At 42.7% G+C, this 19814-nt stretch overlaps 1 protein-coding gene across 2 annotated transcripts in view; it reads right to left on the reverse strand.

The window, feature by feature from the left end:
• Window positions 1-5903: 5903 nt before the first annotated feature.
• The window catches only part of LOC115123415 (glutamate receptor ionotropic, NMDA 1), a 34423-nt gene continuing 20512 nt past the window's right edge, over window positions 5904-19814 (reverse strand). The window contains exons 20-21 of one of the 2 annotated variants that reach the window (XM_029652778.2): window positions 14452-14565; window positions 5904-10995 (exon numbers count right to left, since the gene is read on the reverse strand). In XM_029652778.2, coding sequence (XP_029508638.2) covers window positions 10927-10995; window positions 14452-14565 — 183 coding nt within the window. In that variant the 3' untranslated portion in view covers window positions 5904-10926. The remainder of the gene's footprint in view (window positions 10996-14451; window positions 14566-19814) is intronic. The other variant, XM_029652802.2, reaches the window with a different exon arrangement.

Below are 19814 nucleotides of genomic sequence, written 5' to 3' on the forward strand. Positions count from 1 at the left end.
CTACTGAATGGCTGACTGGATCAGGTAAAGGTTCTTTCCAAGGTGCATGGAGCAAAGAGATGCCTAGTCGGAATGTATTTATTTTATTTAACTAGGCAAGTTAGTTAAGAACAAATTCTTATTTAGAATGATGGCCTACCCCGGGCCAAACCCTAACCCGGACAATTGTGGGCGAATATGTGCGCTGCCCTATGGGACTCCCAATCACCGCTGGTTGTATACAGCCTGGAACCGAACTGACATGCAGTGCCTTAGACGGCTGTGCCACTCGGGAGCCCAAGGCTAGATACTCTAGTGTGTGCATTATCGTCAGTGGAGGAGGAGAGCGAGTGTAGAGTGAGAAACACAGCGTTTGATTGGATTTTAGCTGCCGGTGATGGGCAGTAGGAATGTTTATAAATTAATTTGATCAATCTATGTGATGAATAAATAAAAGAAACATGTTTTGTTGTTTTTCTGTAATACTAGCCTGTTCTTGCCATATTATGGACTTGGTCTTTTACCAAGTAGGGCTATCTTCTTTATACCACCCCTACCTTGTCACAACACAACTGATTGGCTCAAAAGCATGAAGGAAAGAAATTCCACAAATTAATTTTTAACAAGGCACACTTGTTAATTGAAATGCATTCCAAGTGACTACCTCATGAAGCTGGTTGAGAGAATGCCAAGAGTGTGCAACTCAGTCATCAAGTCAAAGGGTGGCTACATTGAAGAATCTCAAATATAAAATATATTTTGATTTGTTTAACACTTTTTTTTGGTTACTACATGATTCCATATGTGTTATTTCTTAGTTTGATGTCTTTACTATTATTCTACAATGTAGATAACAGTAAAAATGAAGAAAAACCCTGGAATGAGTAGGTGTGTCCAAACTTTTGACTGGTACGGTATACTGTATCTTTTTTGGTGTACAGTTTTTGTTGCTGTTGTTCTGAACCCACTGCCCGCAAGTCATTGTGACGTCTTTAAGTAACTATCAGATTTACATCAATCATGAACATCAATGATCAGCTGATATCCCACCCTCTTTTACCGATGTCAATCATGTCTTTAGGAAGCATTGTAGCTAGCTTGCTTACATTATGTTGAGTGTGTAGTTGCAGAAATGAATAGGCCTATGCTCAAGAATGTACTTTTTTTTCGTTACTTACAGAGTATTTTATGACTTTTGAGATATGAATTTTTAAAGTTGTTTCACCCTTTTTTCATTTCACCTGCCCCCTAAAAGGTGCGTGCACAGCCCTACTAACCAGTCTAAATGGTGACATCTGTTATTGTCAGCTGCCTTTGAGCAAGGTTTCCATTTTATATTTGCATTTCAATGCTGTAAAAACATGACTTGCAGATTGTGCCCTTATTTGACTATACTAGCCTGTACAAAGCAACAACGCGAACATGAAACTATACCATCTATTTGGGTAAGGTCCCCATGGCGGATTGAGCTATTGTATATTATGTTTGGCATTATAAACTAAGCCTACATGGCAACTTCCACAACAACAACATCCACAACAAGTGCAATAATGACAATGTTTTCCTACTACACCGGCTCCGAAGCTCATCAGATGTGTCAGGGCTTGCAAACTATTACGGACTACAAAGGGAAGCCCAGCCGTGTCTTCACTGACATTTTCAACCTCTCCCTGGCCTTGTCTGTAATACCTACATGTTTCAAGCAGATCTCCCTGTGCCCAAGAACACCAAGGTAACCTGCCTAAATGACTACCGACCCGTAGCACTCACTTTCTGTAGCCACGAAGTGCTATGAAAGGCTGGTCATGGCTCTGCCCTTTTCTCAACTCTGCCCTTTCCCACCTGGACAAAAGGAACTGTTGTTCATTGACTACAGCTCAGTGTTCAACACCATAGTGCCCTCAAAGCTCATCACTAAGCTAAGGACCCTGGGACTAAACACCTCCCTCTGCATCTGGATTCTGGACTTCCTGACGGGCCATCCCCCAGGTGGCAAGGGTAAGCAACAACACATCTGCCACACTGATCCTCAACATGGGGGAACGGCGATGATATGAAGGTACACGGCTAGCATGGAAGCCCGAGAGGCAGCCCCAAGAAATGTTTTGGGGAGGGCACACGAGGAGATTGCATGAGTCAGGTAGGAGAGCCAACTCCTCGTGCTTACCGTGGGGAGCGTGTTACTGGTCAGGCACCATGTTTTGCGGTGGAGCGCAAGGTGTCTCCAGTGCGCTATTCCAGCCCGGTGCGCTCTATTCCAGCTCCTCGCATTGGCCGGGCTAGAATGGGCATTCAGCCAGGAAGGAGGGTGCCGGCTCAGCGTTCCTGGTCTCCAGTGTACCTCCTTTGACCAGGATATCCTGTGCCTGCTTTGCGTACTGTGTCTCTGGTGAGTCTACAATGCCCAGTACGTCCTGTGCCAGCGCCCTGCATTTGCAGGGCAAAAAGAAACATCCAGCCAGGACGGGTTGTGTCAGCTGTACACTCCAGACCTCCAGTACGCCTCCACAGTCCAGTACGTCCTGTTCCTCCTTCCCGTACTCGCCCTGAGGTGTGTGTCCTCAGCCCGGTACCACCAGTTCCGGCACCACGCACCAGGCCTCCAGTGCACCTCCAGGGTCCAGTACGCCCTGTTCCTGCTCCTTGCACTCGCCCTGGGGTGCATGTCCCCAGCCCGGTACCACCAGTGCCGGCACCACGCACCAGGCCTACAGTGCACCTCGGCAGTCCAGAGCGTCCGGCGACAGTACCCAGTCCAGAGCGTCAGGCGACAGTTCACAGACAGGAACCTCCAACGACGGGCCACAGTCCGGAACCTCCAACGTCGATCCCCAGTCCGGGGTCTCCAGCGACGGTCCCCAGTCCGGGGTCTGCAGCGACGGTCCCCAGTCCAGAACATCCGGCGATGATCCACGCAGCGAGGGTCCCCAGCCTACGGCGAGGATCCACAGTCCAGAGCCTCCGACGATGATCCACGGGTATGTGATACAAAAGCGGACTCAGAGTAAAGTTAGAAGGTTAGATGCCCACCCAGACCTTCCCATAAAGATTTAGGTTTGCGGCCAGGAGTCCGCACTTTTGCGGGGGGTGTGGGGGGGTACTGTCATGCCCTGACCTTAGTTATCTTTGTTTTCTTTATTATTTGGTTAGGTCAGGGTGTGACAAGGGTGGTTTGTGTAGTTTTTGTATTGTCTAGGTGTTTTTGTATGTTTATGGGTTTCCTGGTCTAGTGTTTTTATGTCTATGGTTGCCTAGATTTGTTCTCAATCAGAGGCAGCTGTTTATCGTTGTCTCTGATTGGGGACCATATTTAGATAGCCATATTCCTTGGATAGTTTGTGGGTTGTTATTCTATGTTTAGTTGCCTGTTTCCACTAGTCATGTAGCTTCACGGTTCGTTTTGTTGTTTTGTATATTTTTGTTCAGTGTTCGTTCTTTTCATTAAAAGAGTTATGTACGCTTATCACACTGCGCCTTGGTCTTCTCATTATGACAACCGTGACACTAGTGTTGGAAAAATTAGCGTTGGCATTATAAACTAAGCCTACATGGCAACTTTATTCCACAACAATTGCGGTAATGACCATGTTTTGATTTGCCCTCACCTTGTGGATGGACAATAAGACACCATACAAGACAGTATGATAGTCAAACAATCTTAATGACCTAAACAGGGATTGTCCTGTTTTGCCCATGATTTTAACACGATGTCATCTCTCATAATGTTCTTTACGAGCCATCTGATGTGTTTACATCCCCTCCATCCCTTGGGCTCATGCCTCCATGGTAACATCAGTGATTAATCCCCTGAAGAATGGCACAAGTACCGGTACTTAACAAGTACTTTCTGCATCTACTCCATATCGCTGTCTACCTTTAATATAAGAAGTAGGCTAGTCTGTACAGGAATGGTACACAAGCCAGCAGGTGAATACCTTCAGCATACAGTATTTTCCTTCAAGTGCGACTTCCCCTAAAAAGCAACATCTCATTTTGTAAATTACCTATGTGGCATCAATATTAGTCAGAAAAATTGATTCTAGTGTCAAAATGGACTACAAAGTGTAAATATGATAATTTTGGTCATAAAGTCAGTCTCATTAAAATTGAGATTTGTGAGATAATAGGAAATAATTGTATGTCACGCAGTGTAGGGTACCCTAACAGTTCTATGTGGGTTGGGTTTATTTTTTATCCTGCCCACATGCACACAGCTGGCAGCACCCAAGTAATCATCAATTCAGAGTGCAGCTGCATGGACATGTCATGCCAAATGATGTCCCCCAGCCAAATGACCTGATCATAATGCCCAGGGTCAATTTGTCTAACTCTTCCCACCTGAGAACACACACGCGCACAGACGCGCACATCAAACCTCACCCCAAAACCAAATCATGTTTGAATTCAGTCATGCTTTTCGTAGGCCGTCATTGTAAATAATATTTTTTCTTAACTGACTTGCCTTGTTAAATTAAGGTTAAATAAAAAAAATCTTAACAGATTATTTAATGTTATGCTAAACACAACGGGCTGATCACGGAAGGGCAGTGTTGACCGTGACGGAGAAAGTTGAGTCTCTGGGGGCTTCAAATATGGAGGATGAGGACGGGAGGTTGATAGGTGTCGAGAACAAAAATGGAAAACTGTAGTTCAGTAGCTCAGAAGAAAACTTGAGGAAAAAAGTGAAAAAGTTGAAGAAACAAAGGAAAACAATCCTGGGACAAGAGAGGAGAGAGAGGTACAAAAATGGGAAATCATGCTACTGTAGTTCGGAAGGTGAAACTGACAAGAGGAAGATGGCGGCAGGGTCGAGGGAACAGGGAAAACCCTGGGGAAAGAGAAGATGTTGGGTGTCAAGTAGAAAATGGAAAACCATACTTTCTTAGCTCAGAACGTGAAACTGATGAGAGTGACATGGAGTTTGAAGGAGTTGAAGAGATAGAGGATGACGTTTAAAAAAATTGAGGAGCAGATTCAGGAGCTGCAAAGTTGACATGTCTGAAGAGTGGTAAGATAGGAAAATATGACAAAAATGACTCTAGCCCAGTGGGAGTAAGTTTTTTTGGGAGAAAATGTATCTTTGCCTTTTGGCTGATCCATATGTGGTGTCAGGTTGGGTGGAGAAGAATTTGGGTCTGTTGAGTCGGTATGTCACGTCTACTCCCTCTCCGGCGCTCGACGTCGCTGGTCTACTAACCACAGGTCCTTGCAATCACTATGCACACCCAGCATCTACGTTACAAAATAGCGCCTCAATATTACGGAAGCAGCGTTGATCAAGGCTTCTCCCAGATGGTCAGCGAACAGGGAAACCTACTTCGCCAACATCACAACCAGCTGGCTCAACTGGAAGAGGTCCTCAGCGTTCTGCAGCGTCTCAACGTTACACAAGGGGAATCACCTCCCTCGGGCGGAGGATTATATACCACCAGTCGACCTAGCGACCCAGCATCCCAGCCCATCCAGCAGTCTGTCCAGGTCAGCGAGGTGCGTTTGTCCCTCCCGGACAAGTACGAAGGGACTCCATAAAAATGCTGTGGCATCCTACTCCAGTGCTCCCTCATTTGCACTCATCAGATCGGAGCTAACACCACAGAGAGGTCCAAGGTTGCCACGGTTATATCCCTGCTGACTGGATGGGCGTTGTAGTGGGCTTTGGCCGTCTGGGAGAGAGGAGGAGCTGCATTTGTCTGAGGGGTTCATGGCTCTGTTCAGGGAGGTCTTCGCAGAAATGGAATGCAAATCACAGAAAATAGATGTTGTGGTGGCAGCTGCAGAGAAGTACTTGGGTGTATGAAAGTAATGTCAAACTTCTTACCTTACAAACTTCAGATTTCTTTGAGTGTCGGCCGAAAATATAGATTGCAATGTGTGTAGTAGGCTACGCTGCATAAACAAAAGCATCTCTGATTGCAGTTGGCAATAGGTACATTTTATTTTTAAGTGCATCTATACAAACAAGATAATTGAATTGAAAATCTTTTTATATCATCTTCGTAATTAAACTTAAAAATGTATACCGTGTTTGAGTGTGTGTTTGTGTGTGCGTGACATTGTATTGCACTTGTGGTACTAGAATGTCAATCTCCTCATCCTCATCAATAACAAACCAAATTCTATATACATTGTACTCAAAGTATGCATTTCAGAAAAATAAACATAATCTGTATGGTCAATATCATTAAGCATTCAAGAACCAAAAAACAACACTGATAAAAACACTTAAGCAATGCATTGGCCAGAATGAGAAATTGACTAGAAGCAATAATTTAAATGATACAATTTCACATTCATTAACCAAATGCTGTTTTAGTTCTATATTTTTTTATTTTTACCAGGCAAGTCAGTTAAGAACAAATTCTTATTTTCAATGACGGCCTAGGAACAGTGGGTTAACTGCCTGTTCAGCTCAGGGGTTTGAACTTGCAACCTTTCAGTTACTAGTCCAATGTCCTAACCACTAGGCTACCCTGCTGCCCCATCAACAAATGTGTTAACTGTTTCTCCAGTGAAGTACTACAATCTATGTGTTTCATCAAAAACTTTGTCACCAAACAAATTCATTCAATTATGAATTACTTTTTGTATGAGACACTCCCCACTGGGCACACCACATCATTTCAAAGTGAACATTTGGGTAATATTTGGTTGAGAGACACTCAAAAAGACAGCTAGAAATGTGTTGAATTCCCAGCGTGTTATTACTATGCTTTCAGCCATCTAAAAGCCCAACCAAATTCGAATGGAAAGACAATGTCAGATAATCTGTATTTATACAACAATATAATGTGTTATCACTGTGCTTCATGTAATAGCACAGCCAAATGACCTGGATTGCAGTTGAGATTACATCAAAAATGGTGGAATTGATCAATGCTGTTTGAGATTCTGCACATTATTAAAGCAATTGTGAAGCTCTCCACAGACCTGAAACCTTTGCATGCTATCATCTTGAACATGCACACGTTCTATGATGACATAAGAAGACATTTATAGTACAGTAACCTCCAAATGTGGCCATTGGTGTGTTACTCATTTTAACATTGAATAAATACTGTTATATTAGTTTGTAAGATAGCGTTAACTTTAGGCTATTTGCTGTATTGCTAAAGTGATATTGAATTGTGTTTGGTCAACACAACCAAATATCAACATTTGAAAAATATGTATATTTTGTGCCAGTAGTCTGGCTTTAATTCCAGTTTGTCTCCATATAAAACAGAAATTGAATCTAAAGAACGGGACTAAATCAAATCAAACTTTATTTAAAGTTTGATTTGATTTAGTCTTATTCATTATCTTAGATTTTTGGTTGAGAAGGGGACATGAATCCAACAAATGCTTTTTTTATTTGTAGGCAAACTGGAATTCAAGCCAAACTATGTCAGTGGCACAGATGGAAATACCAAAGCAGAAGCCAGATCTCCTTCAAATGTTGATATTTGGTTGTGTTGACAACTAAACACAATTCAATATCCAGTTTGTCTAGAGTTTTCCCTGTTAGTTAACACTATCAACGTTTCCCTTTACTGTGGCAATTGTGGTCAAATCAATGCAATATTAGTCACATTTAATGCAACATGCCCGAAACAAAACAAACTATGCAAGACTTAGCATGCAAAACGAACTATGCAAGAGTTTTTGTTGTAGGCATAATTCATCGGAGTAGGATTCTATTACACACTACTCAGCCCGTACACTACACAGATCCATGCGGCATAACCAATCAGAGCTGTAGTAGGCCTATATACAAATAGACCATTGCCATATATGGATCTGTGCCGTTTACTTTGAACTGGACTGTGTTTACAGCACGAGTGGTCTTGAGTAGATGCACTTGTTTTGAGATCAAAGTGAGAGCTGCATGTAGCCACGTGTGCACATTTTGTTCATATCCTTTGGTAGTTAGTGAGTTATTAGCCCAGTTATAGATCATTTGTAGTCAGCAATAGGGGAGTGATTGCTTCCTGCAAGACCACAAAACATGCACATCCCTAGACATCTTTGAAAAGCGAGTCAGGTAAAGAGCTTTTTTTGTCTTATAGGGGCAGTTTTGTATATTGAGACAGGCTTGAATAAGCTAAGTAGACATTAAGCAGAGGGTAGCATAATTTGTCTGATTCTCTGTAATAACCGTATGAAAATAATAATACATTTTCTTTTGTAAAGTGGTTTCTTACATCAAACAACACACACAAAAAAAATTGGTCACCTCCTTTTATGAAAGACAAGAGGATAAACAGGTTAATGTCAAGCCCTGCATGGAATGTAGGCCTACATTGAACACCAGACATTGGCTGCATGATAGAACAGCTATTTCCATGTTAAAATGTTATGGGATGCATTTTCTCCATAGTTTTTCATGGTAGGCCTACATTATGATCAAATAGCCACAGTAGCCTACTTGGCCACTGTTAAAACTGTAACTTAAAGCAGTAAAAGCGCGCTGGAAGTTGCACAGAATTTTCACAACCTTCAAGCTTGCGCTCAGTAATTTTGGGGGGGGAACATTACTTATATGACCTTAGGAATTACTTTGATAGCAACAGTGAATCTATTTATCTATTAAGAGATCTCTCAATAATCATTCTCACGATAGCACATTGGTAGTAGTCAGTGGAAAATATCAAAGCTAAGCAGGGCTGGGCTTGGTTATAACCCTGGACCAACGGGTAGCTGTGGATAGATCAACTCTCCAGTACCAGGTACAGCCCAGCCTGTTGTTTTTTTCTGACATGGATATAACATTGAAGATCTGATGTTGTTTCAAAGGTACAAATTCAACATATTTTAATCAAGGTTGACTATGTTGAAAATTGGTTACAATGATGACATAATTCTGTGGTTGAAATGTCACCCTCAAAACAACAATGTATTTTCCACATCACAATACGTTGACAAATTACGTTGAAACAACGTTGATTTAACCATTTTGTGCTGTGGATCATACTATAACAATTAGACCATGATCTCTCTTGTGAGAGTTTTCTACTCTTATTCATATACATTTGTATGTACTTGCATACTGAATACATAATTATATTTCAATCGGCCTTGTTGATGGAAACATCATGGGGAACATGGGGAAGCCCTCCAGTTAAAGTGCTGTGCATTGCCGTGCCAGAATGGTACTGTAGTCTTTGTTTCAACATGCCACACTTTGTCTTTGTTTCTCAACATCAGAACCTGGGAAATGGTCCTTTTTGCATTTAACCAAGATAACTGTACCTAAGCTCACAGCACCAAGACTGGAAGTTAAGCTGAGTTATCAATTCACATGGGTTCCTTTCATGTAGAAGATCTCAAAGTGCAAATTGAAGATAGACTGACGTGCACAGGGAGGAGGTTTTTCATGAAAGACCAAGTGCTGGTTGGGTGAAAAACCTGGCCCTTTGATGCAACCCCTTGACACTGGCGATGAGAAAGACTGAGGAAAGCGAGAGGGAGAGAGAGGTGGGTTTCCAAACATTGACTTAGAGAATGTTTCTCTTCATCCTGGTCCTGGGGACCCAAAAGGATTCACATTTTTGTTTTTGCCGTAGGACTACATACATGATTCCACCAATCAAAGGCTTATGATGAGTTGGTTATTTGAATCAGGTGTGTAGTGCTAGGGAAAAAGCAAAAATGTGCACCCTTTTGAGAGTATTTCCTGTAGTTTTGATTAGATTTGTGACTAAAGATCCCTTTCAAATAAGAATAGAGCATTGCCACTTTCCCAATATCAAAGGTGTAAGGACCTCATTGGACCAAATACAGGTAAATGTGAACATTACATTACAGGCAGAATGTTTTCAAGGGGCACCAAAGGATAATACTGGCTGGATATAATATATACAAGCATGCAGACAGTTTGGCAGACAGTTATAAAATGATTAAGGGGCAAATAATACAATGTAAACAAAGTTCACCATTTTTGTATCTCAGAAAACTGTGAGTTATTAGAAAATGGTTTTAAGTGTTTTGTAAAGTGCCACGGAGTATTCCAACAAACAGTAGCAGCAATATTAACACCATGGACATTAGTTACATAAATATTCAGTTGCATCTATATATTTACAATACATGCATGCTTCCTTCTTTAGAATTGCTGCTTTAAAGGATTACATTGTCACAAAAGTTAATATTCTCACTGTTAAAACGTGTCCAATTTAACAAAGACATATCTAAAATGTTTAAACATGGAGTTAAAATAAGTATTTCTTAATAAAATGCTGTAGTTGTTATCCAGCAAAGTGTACCTATTATGCTGTTCACATTTTAGTCATTTAGCAGAGGCTCTTACCCAGAGCAACTTACAGGAGCAATTAGGCTTAAGTGCCTTGCTCAAGGACATTCGATGGATTTTTCACCTAGTCAGCATGAGGATTCAAACCAGCGACCTTTCGGTTACTGGCCTAACTAACCCTTAACAGTTAAACTACCTGCCAAATCCTGTTGTTAAATACTGTGAAATAATAATGTGTGTTATGGTCCCTCCTTGTAAGTTAAATGATATGTACAGAACTTAACTTGTTTGTATACTTAAGTAATCTAACTAAACAAGATTTTTAAAACAGTCAAATGTATCATGTAGATATATTAAATAGTAGTAGTATCCAGCATCACTATGTCTGCAGTAAGTAAATTAGACAAAGATTGGACTGTTTTAAGCATAAATTGAGCATGAATAGAGAAAACAGATAAAAACACAGTATGTGTCAGTAAGCTCAGAACCCTAGAGCTGACTAATGCCAGACAGCTGTATCAGGTGCCACGATCAGAGAATATGATCAGGGGAGTCCTTTCTTAGACGTCAGCTCCATTGCTCCACTGCAAAGCCAATGGGACAAAAAGCTTCAGCAGTGATGGATCCAACGATGCAGCGATCTGGGGGAAGGCTCTCTCCGTTCACCCACCCTCTCTCTTTCTCTCCGAGGAGAAAATCTCTCTCTCCTTCTGTCCCTCTCACACCACTGTGCTGACAGATGGGTCGGACAAGTTGAGCTGGCCCGTGATGTCGGTGGGTGGGTACTGCTGCAGAGATGGAGAGAACATGAGAAACACAGAGCCCTAGTCAGTCCCCTACAAAATCCCTAAACAAAACTGCTATAGAAAATAACACCTCTGCTCCATTTCAGTCAAAATCATCAAAGCAGAGGTGTTTTATAACCCCCGAAAGGCAGTGTGGTTAGAAAAGGTGGAAACATTTTGGTTCCATTGTTGTGTCCTCAGATTAGTACAGTGCAGCCATGAGTCTACATGTGCTAGTTGCTTGCTCTGCCTGAGGAGGGTTATCATATGACTACAGTGGAGTGGAGGTAAGGCCCAAAGAAAATAGCACATTTGAATCAGCCAAAGGTAATCTCAACCCTACATGACTGACTTGGCAATCATTTACCCCCTTGGATAAAATAAGACAGCTGGATTGACCCACAGTCATTTACACACAGACCGGGTTTTATTTTTAGCAGCTAAACTGAGAGAAAAATATGAATTATGATTAAGCCCCAGTGCAATCTTGGCTGGTTCACATCGCTATCCAGTTGGACTCTTACTTCCAGTCCATATTTCACTGTACTCCTCCTGAGAAGCAGAGTGGTTGGTTTTAATGGGCATCTACAGTGCTGGGTAGCAACATACCCAGCTCCATGCAGGTGCTCAGTTACTATGGCAACTGTGACTTTGGGATTGTGTAACCTAATGTCATTGATTGTGTAATTCGTCATGAGCTTCATGGCAGGTAACATACTTGAAAATGGTAAGGATGGTTCCTTTAGCAATTGACAAAGTAGCAGTATCACTAACCACTGCAATTGCTGTGGATTGTTCCTTATCCATTGCAAATATGGCCATTAACTGATCTTGCAAAATATAGAGATAGTTTTTTGTGAAGTTTGTTGCCTTCCTATAATCCCATACCATACCACTGTGCTGAATCATGCTCTCTACGAGACATGCTGTTTTCATCAACGTTGTTTCCAGCATGTCAAATCAAAATCCAACTTACTTTGCCATGGATTCTGATTTATAGTATAAAAGTTGGAGAAACCTAATTCACAACACTTTTTCAAACTGTGATAAGACAAATGGCTTAAACATGTTTTTGTACTTTAAGAGGTCTTCCTTTTCAGAACAGGGACACTTCAGTACAAGCCAATCATAATCCACTGTGTACCTCCATCCATCCTCACAAAAATCCCAAATGTAATTTCTGATGCCTGTCAATTTCGCAAATCAGCAAATTCAAAAGATTATTTTAGGTGTTGGTGATTGTGTCTCTCGTTTGAATCTGTGTTGATGCTTTTCTTCAAGCATTCAAGCATATTGAGCTATATAAGTTGTTATGATGCAACTACCACGCTAAGTCAAGGGTCAACATCATCATAGGGTAATACAAATAAAAAATACTGATGATTTTTTTACTAATAGTTAGCAAAGGACTTATCACTTAGATCTAAGAGTTGCATCATCACAAGACTTACAGGCCCCTGTTAAAATGTCCACATGTGGACCTACTTCGGGGGCCTGCTGTTAGTGGTATCTTTTAGAGCACCTCCTACTGGCCGAAGGTGGACCAGCAAAAGCGAGACACTTCAATACATCAATATTATGGCCACTACCACAATGACTTTTGAACTACTACAATTATTACTACTAAAATAATATATCTTACTGCTACTACTACTATTTCTACTGCAACTACTACTTCTACTACTACTACTACTGACAACAATAACATTAATTCACATGCTTGTAGAGGGAGGGAGAGAGGAGCAGTGTGGCATGTGGGTGAGGGACACTGACACTCAAAAGTCCATTAATAACCATTAATATAAAAGAAGAACACTTATATAAAATCAAAATAATAGTCAAAGACTGAGGATGGTACATCTTTGGTTATAATCTTATTATAACCTATGTGGTCTCTCTTTTTCACCATGGATGTGCGTAAGAGCATGATAACTCCCAAACCACCATCCCAACCCTCCCACAAACAGCAACAATGGTCATTCCATCTTCTCCATTCCAATAGTTGAGACCAAGTCTATAGAAAAACTCCAAGAGAGAGTGAGTATTGATTTGGATCAAATAAGTAACATCAATGTAAATGTCAGAGATACTAGATATAAGACCAAGGGGAAAAGAGAGAGAAATCAAACAGAAACAGACCAAGAGAGACCTTTTCGACATGTTTGATTGGGCCAGTAAGTAGTCAAGGAAAAACAAAATGCTTTGATGTCTACTGTGAAACTCTAAGCTAAATCCGAATTGACCATAGCTGGTTAACTCAGATTTGGTCATCAGCCATCTATGTCTGGGTGAACAGCAGGACAGAGAATGTTGCAGGTCACTGGATTGTCAGGCCACTGTGGAGGAGCCTCCTCACCAGCAATGAGCAGGCCCTTCCAACTGGACTGTGGAGGAAATGAGAGAGCATCACACTCTTATTGTTCTGCAGCGAGGCCCCCATAGAAAGAGAGGTAGATAAAGCCTGAGTTCTTTTTACAGTGGGTCTAAGCTGCTTATACAATAAAAGCGTGATGTTTCAAAGATTCTCAAGCCGAGAAAGGCGGCAAAGAGAGGAAGACACAATAGATCCACCTGCATTCACCACCTAGAAATAGACCCTAAAAGGCATGCAAAATGGACACCACAAGGACATTGAAATAAATCATTTCGTCAGACAATATGGTTACAAACATGACAAAGTAAACATGACAAATCAAAAGTAGACAGACTAGATCTAATAACATGACTCCACGAGGAAAACCCTGAAATAGATGGTCTGTTGGTAAAAATCGACATGTTAGTTTGTTTCCAGAGCGGTTGACTGACTTTGGCAAATGGCAGGACGTTGGCGCATGCTTTGAAATCAAAACCAACAACGACTGAAACAAAACGAGAAGAAGTGCGGGATTTAAGTGTATAAAAAATGGATTGAACAGAAGGATCAGGCAATCAAAGGAACAAGAGACAAACACAATTACACACACACACACACACTACAAAATCACCAAGAGACAAATTGGTCAAAACCACGTCCATATCATTGGCAGGAAGGAAGAGCAGCCCAAACAAACAAGACAGACTGCTGCGTTGCCCCTCCTCCAGTACTACACCCACTAATCCCATGAAGCCAGCCCAGCCCTGCATTTGCTCTCCCCACAGCCAGCACATCAGCTCCAACCCCTGACCTGCTCTGCATCCTGCACTGCTACCTAGCATCCTGCATCCTGTCTGCCTACAGATGGCGTCTGGTTGGATGGCTGATCGATGGCAGACTGACAGACATGTGGCCATGGCTGCTGCTGAGCCATGTAGGATGGGTGAGAGGAATGGGGCTCTGGCAATTAAAAGATGGGAATGGTGATAGAAAAGACCTGAAAAAGAGGGAGAGATTGAGAGAGAAGAGGAGACAGAGGTATAGAAAAAGAGAGAGAAGAGAGGGAAGAGTAAGGGAAGATGATGTTCCCTTCTTCATCTCCTTACCGTGTCTTTGGACGACCTACGTCTCTTGATGCTGGAGGCCAGGGAGGTACTGATGGACCTAAAAGAGGCTTTCTTTTTGGGGTCGGGGGGCTCTGCTCTACCACTTTTCCTATCCTAAAATAAATATATGTAGAACAGTTATTCATATTCTTGGGGTGGAGTGATACCTTGGTCTCAGTCTCACCCATCCACCCACTCACCCTCTCTCCACACCCTCCCTCCCCCTTCCCTTTCACTGTCTGAAGCGATATGAGGGTGAGTGTCCTGGCCCAAAGTAGTCTCTATTGGACATTGGAGGCAACAGGAGATTTGCTCCGCTTTCAAGGGTGGGACTGGGACTGTAGTCTGTCTAATCATGTAAGAATGCCTCTACACTGTCGGCTAGGCCATTTCACCATAGTGGGACTGGACACGATGGAAAATCCTTAGCCAAGCACTGACACATCCAAATACCCCCATGTCTCTAGAAATGCATTGGAATGGTTTGAGGAGCATGTGTTGACGATACCTGTGCTATGCTGCTTTGACCATCCACTACATCCTACTCACACACTCACTCCAACTTGCACACACCCACACATCAAATAGTCACCTCCACCCCCTTCACCCAAGACACACACCCTTTCAAAGAGAAAATATACATTAGCCAGGTCTGAGGAACAACAAAATAGCCGGTATACCATGTCTATGATATGTCATAGTCAGCAGAATCAACTGTATTCATTGGATGTGCAAACCCCTGTCCAAGGTCTAGAAAAGTTTGTTATTCCCTCCCACTTATTCCCAAACCCATTTTAACCATATCCTTACATGATATTCACACATCAGTTGTGTTACGTCCCTCCCTCATCCCATCAAAGTGCCCCACAGCTACTCTCAGTCCTCTATAGGTACATGGCAGAGAGAGTGTTTGTGTGCAAAAGCTCATATTAAGGTATTCTTACATCCTGAGTCTCTAGAGAGGAAGAGGGCTGCGTAGGGGGGAGAAAAGAAAAAATAAATAAACATCCGTCGTCTTGCTATTAGATCGTTATTACTTTAAGATCCATAAGCAAAGCCAAGGGAACCAAACGAGCGAGAAGAAAAGCTGGCAAAGGAAACAACCACATTGAAAGCCATGCAGTAAAAACAAAAGGTGCTCTATAAGGCAGGGGAGCCGCCAAAATGCATACCAACATAAGATAAACAACAGATAGGTAATATATCATTTAAGCCCCTTGAGTCATTATACCGGTGGTTGGGTATAATGGAAATTCCCCTCACACCCTAGGGAGTGAAATAAATGGTTTAAAGAGTGGGGTAGTGGTTTATGGAATAGTATACTGTATGTACTATATACAGTACATTAGTAAATGGCGTTAGAGCGGGGATTGGGCCTGGAATGGGGAAGTACGAGAAATTTTGGTGAGGTAGGTAGGTAGTATGTGAGGTTTTGGCCATGCATTTGTGAGGTCTGGATGGGGATGGTTAGCTAGGTGAATGGGTAAGAGATGTAGAGAGTAGGATGCATTAGTCGTAGGGGTTAGGGAGGCCCTAGGCCTAGATGAATGGGTATGAGATGTAGAGTAAGGTGAATTAGTCGTAGGGTATGGGGAGGACCTTAGGGCAGGGCAGTGTGAATTTCAGCTGAGAGCATGCAGACAGGGGCATGGGAGGATGGGAAGAGCTTGGCAGGGTTGGTAAGGGAAAGAGATAGAAGAGGAGACAAATAACATAAAGCATGACATTCAACCCAGGCCGGCACTGGACCAACACAGAACATCCCCTGTCATCAGGTTACATGACTGGGCCTCTGTTTGAGCCATCCCCAGTCGCTTAATGCCACAGCATTAAGAGGTGCTGTTCTATTGGGTGGTGTGGAAGATTGATGGAGTTGACTGGCTGAGGAGTGATGGACAGGTCACCACTCCGCTCTGAGTGAGAAAAAAGTCAAATAAAATGTATTTCCTGTTGGAAGATGACATCTAGACGTTAGTCAATGGTCAAAGTCACCTCATGTTAAAACTCCATCAATGAGGTCATGATGAGGCATAGAGACATTTAGATATAAACAAGACACTGCTCATTGCCCAGCAACTCAAAGGATTTAGTATTTTTTTTATTTTTTGGTCAAAATGGTTTCTTCTTCTTGTACTTTTCAGCGTAGACTATCCAGGTCTCACATGACATCAAGCGATACTGACCGCTGGTGAAGTGCTGCGTTTGCACAGTCCCGGTCATGCAAAGCATGCTGGTCCAACGGAGAAAGAGTCCCACTGGATGCATGTGCAGCGGCTGCCTGTCTCCAATAGGAAACAACAGCCACTGGAGTGCATTAGTTCTAGTTGACATTTCGTTGATCTCACTCCTAATATCTCCTCCACTTGTAGGAAGTGCACTTCTGAATAAGACCTGCTACAACAGAAAAAGCTAACGGCTACAGTAGATACTGCAGCTGCTTTTAAACTAGGGATGAGGACAGATTCAGTTCATGGTGCTTTTTCAGTAGATACAAGCAAACAAAGGTGGTGAAGGTTTGGGTGAATTACAATTCAATTCAATCAATTCAGGAAGTGACTTGAAATTCCAAATGGAATTTAGCCCAACCCTGGAATGGTTGGTTAGTTGTTGGAGATGAGACTAAGGCGTAATCAATTCAGAGCAGAAACAGAGTGAAGGATATGACAGACTCAAACAGGTTATTCAGAAGTGCACATACTCTGGAGGTACCGGTGTTTGGAAAGCGGGCATATACAAACACTTTGCATATGCACAGAATAATAAAAACACACAAATATAAACATACAAACACACAAACCAACAAACACACAAGCAGTCAAAATTACATCTGGACACCTAGTTGGAGATACCTACAGAGAAAGGAAAGTACACATAAATTGTCACCCAACCCTGCTATTATGATAGTGTGTACTGAATAGTGTGAAATATGTATTTTACTGTACTTCCTCCGTTGAAGCTCAGTAAGTCATCACATTGATGGCCTCCAGAGACATGAGGACAATATGAATAATGTTCATAAAATACTGTATTAGCTTCAATGATTTGCTTGCCTCTACTACTCCAAGCATGACCTCACTACCACTACTCCAAGCATGACCTCACCTCTACTACTCCAAGCATGATTTCACGTATACTACTCCAAGCACGACCTCACTTCTACTACTCCAAGCACGATCTCACGTATACTACTCCAAGCACGACCTCACTTCTACTACTCCAAGCACGACCTCACTTCTACTACTCCAAGCACGACCTCACTTCTACTACTCCAAGCACGATCTCACGTATACTACTCCAAGCATGACCTCACTTCTACTACTCCAAGTATGACCTCACTTCTACTACTCCAAGCATGACTTTACCTCTACTACTCCAAGAATGACCTCACTTCTACTACTCCAAGCATGACCTCACCTCTACTACTCCAAGCATGACTTTACCTCTACTACTCCAAGAATTACCTCACTTCTACTACTCCAAGCATGACCTCACTTCTACTACTCCAAGCACGATCTCACTTCTACTACTCCAAGCATGACTTTACCTCTACTACTCCAAGCATGACCTCACCTCTACTACTCCAAGCATGACCTCACCTCTACTACTCCAAGCATGACCTCACTTCTACTACTCCAAGCATGACCTCATTTCCACTACTCCAAGCACGATCTCATTTCTACTACTCCAAGCATGATCTCATTTCCACTACTCCAAGCATAAACCCCCATTTAAGGAATAAGAGCAGAAAACTGTCATTTGTGAACCCCAAATTAGCTCCAGGCCCTATTGAGAATGATTATGTGTATGATTTACATGGATGGAGCCATCATTGATCACTAGTGCAAAAATTATTCAGAAACTGTGTCAATAAAACCTTGTCTAACACACAGATGTTACGCAGACCAACAGTTTGTGTGTCCTTTTCCTTTCTCAGCGGGCGCCTGCATGCATTTGTCTGCTGTATGTGCCTATACATGTAGACAGACATGAAGACAACAGTTACATCCAGTAGTAAGGTAGATGACAGACAGTCTCGGAAGGACATTGATTTGCTGACACACACTGGAGACTGTGATCTTACCGTACCTTCTTCCAGCCCTGCTGTCAATACAACAGGTGTACCACTGACCTTTTGCGAGTGCTTAACAAAGAGTCAGCATGGGGAGGCTGGCTGCCAGAGCCACATCACAGGCTCACAGTGTCCACTGCCGCCTCGTCTGCTCCCGTCAACCCCCTCCCCCGTACCCCCACGCCGAGCTCCTCCTGCTGCTGGAAAGCCAGCGCAGTGAGGGTGGGGGCGGGGGGGGGGGGGGGCAGGATGATGCGAAGTAAGGGCGAAAGAGGAAGTTGGAAGGCCACCAATGCTTCACAGTGGAAGATATTGGAGTTAAGGGAAAATCATGTTCTTCAGCAACGAGCCGGACTGAGGAGCGAGCGCATAACTCAACTGTAGCTGGAATGGTTTTGCCTGATTAGCTTTAGACGGCCACTGTTTTGAAACGAGTTACTGACCCACAGTATTTTCCTGAGAGGACTCTCATGTTCTGTGTCCATAAACAGTGTAGGGGAGCGGGGATTCTGGGGGATGGAGTGATGTAAATACTGGAGAAGTATAAACATCAAGCGTAGGAGAGTCGGGGTCAGAAATGATAGTGTAACAGCAAACTGTTACAGCTATCAAAAAGCATGAGATTTATCTGAGTATCTCATAGTTATGTGAGAATCTCTTTATTACCTTATTCCCCTGCATGTCCTCATCATCTGACCTTACAAAGCTTAAAAGTGTTATAGCAGCAGTGCATAAAGCCTAATTTATACCCTACACAGGCATGCAATGCAACAACGCAATTAGCTACGCAAAATGGCCGTTCTGCGGAGTTGCGTTGCATTTTACATTTTGGGCTGCACACTTTTCCATATTTTTGCAACGCAAGTACGCAGAAGGGCCATTTTGCGTAGCTAATTGCGTTCTTGCGTTGCATACGTGCTAAGGTAAGTGTAAGGCTTAACTGGCTCATGCCATGAACGTGGAATGCATATTTTTGTTTCAGATTTTCTTATGTTAAAGCTACTTTTGATTTTAGCTGAACTTTTATTCTAAAAGCGAAGGGTGACGTGGGGTGGAGATGGCTCTTGTCTATGTTACGTACTAACGATGGAGTCATCGATGCGCCCACAGCTTGGCTCCTAGAGGCCTCCTTACTGTCCTGCAGCACAGAGAGGAGACATGGGGGCCGTTGGTCTAAGGGACTGGAAGACGGACCCACGGTGGCCCATGGTAATGCCTTAGGAACAGCTTCATCACTGAATGTGACACAGCAATCCATGAGTGACTATCACCAGTAGGCAACATGGTCAGACAG

Source organism: Oncorhynchus nerka, linkage group LG4, assembly GCF_034236695.1.
Source record: "Oncorhynchus nerka isolate Pitt River linkage group LG4, Oner_Uvic_2.0, whole genome shotgun sequence".
NCBI classification, from domain to species: domain Eukaryota; kingdom Metazoa; phylum Chordata; class Actinopteri; order Salmoniformes; family Salmonidae; genus Oncorhynchus; species Oncorhynchus nerka.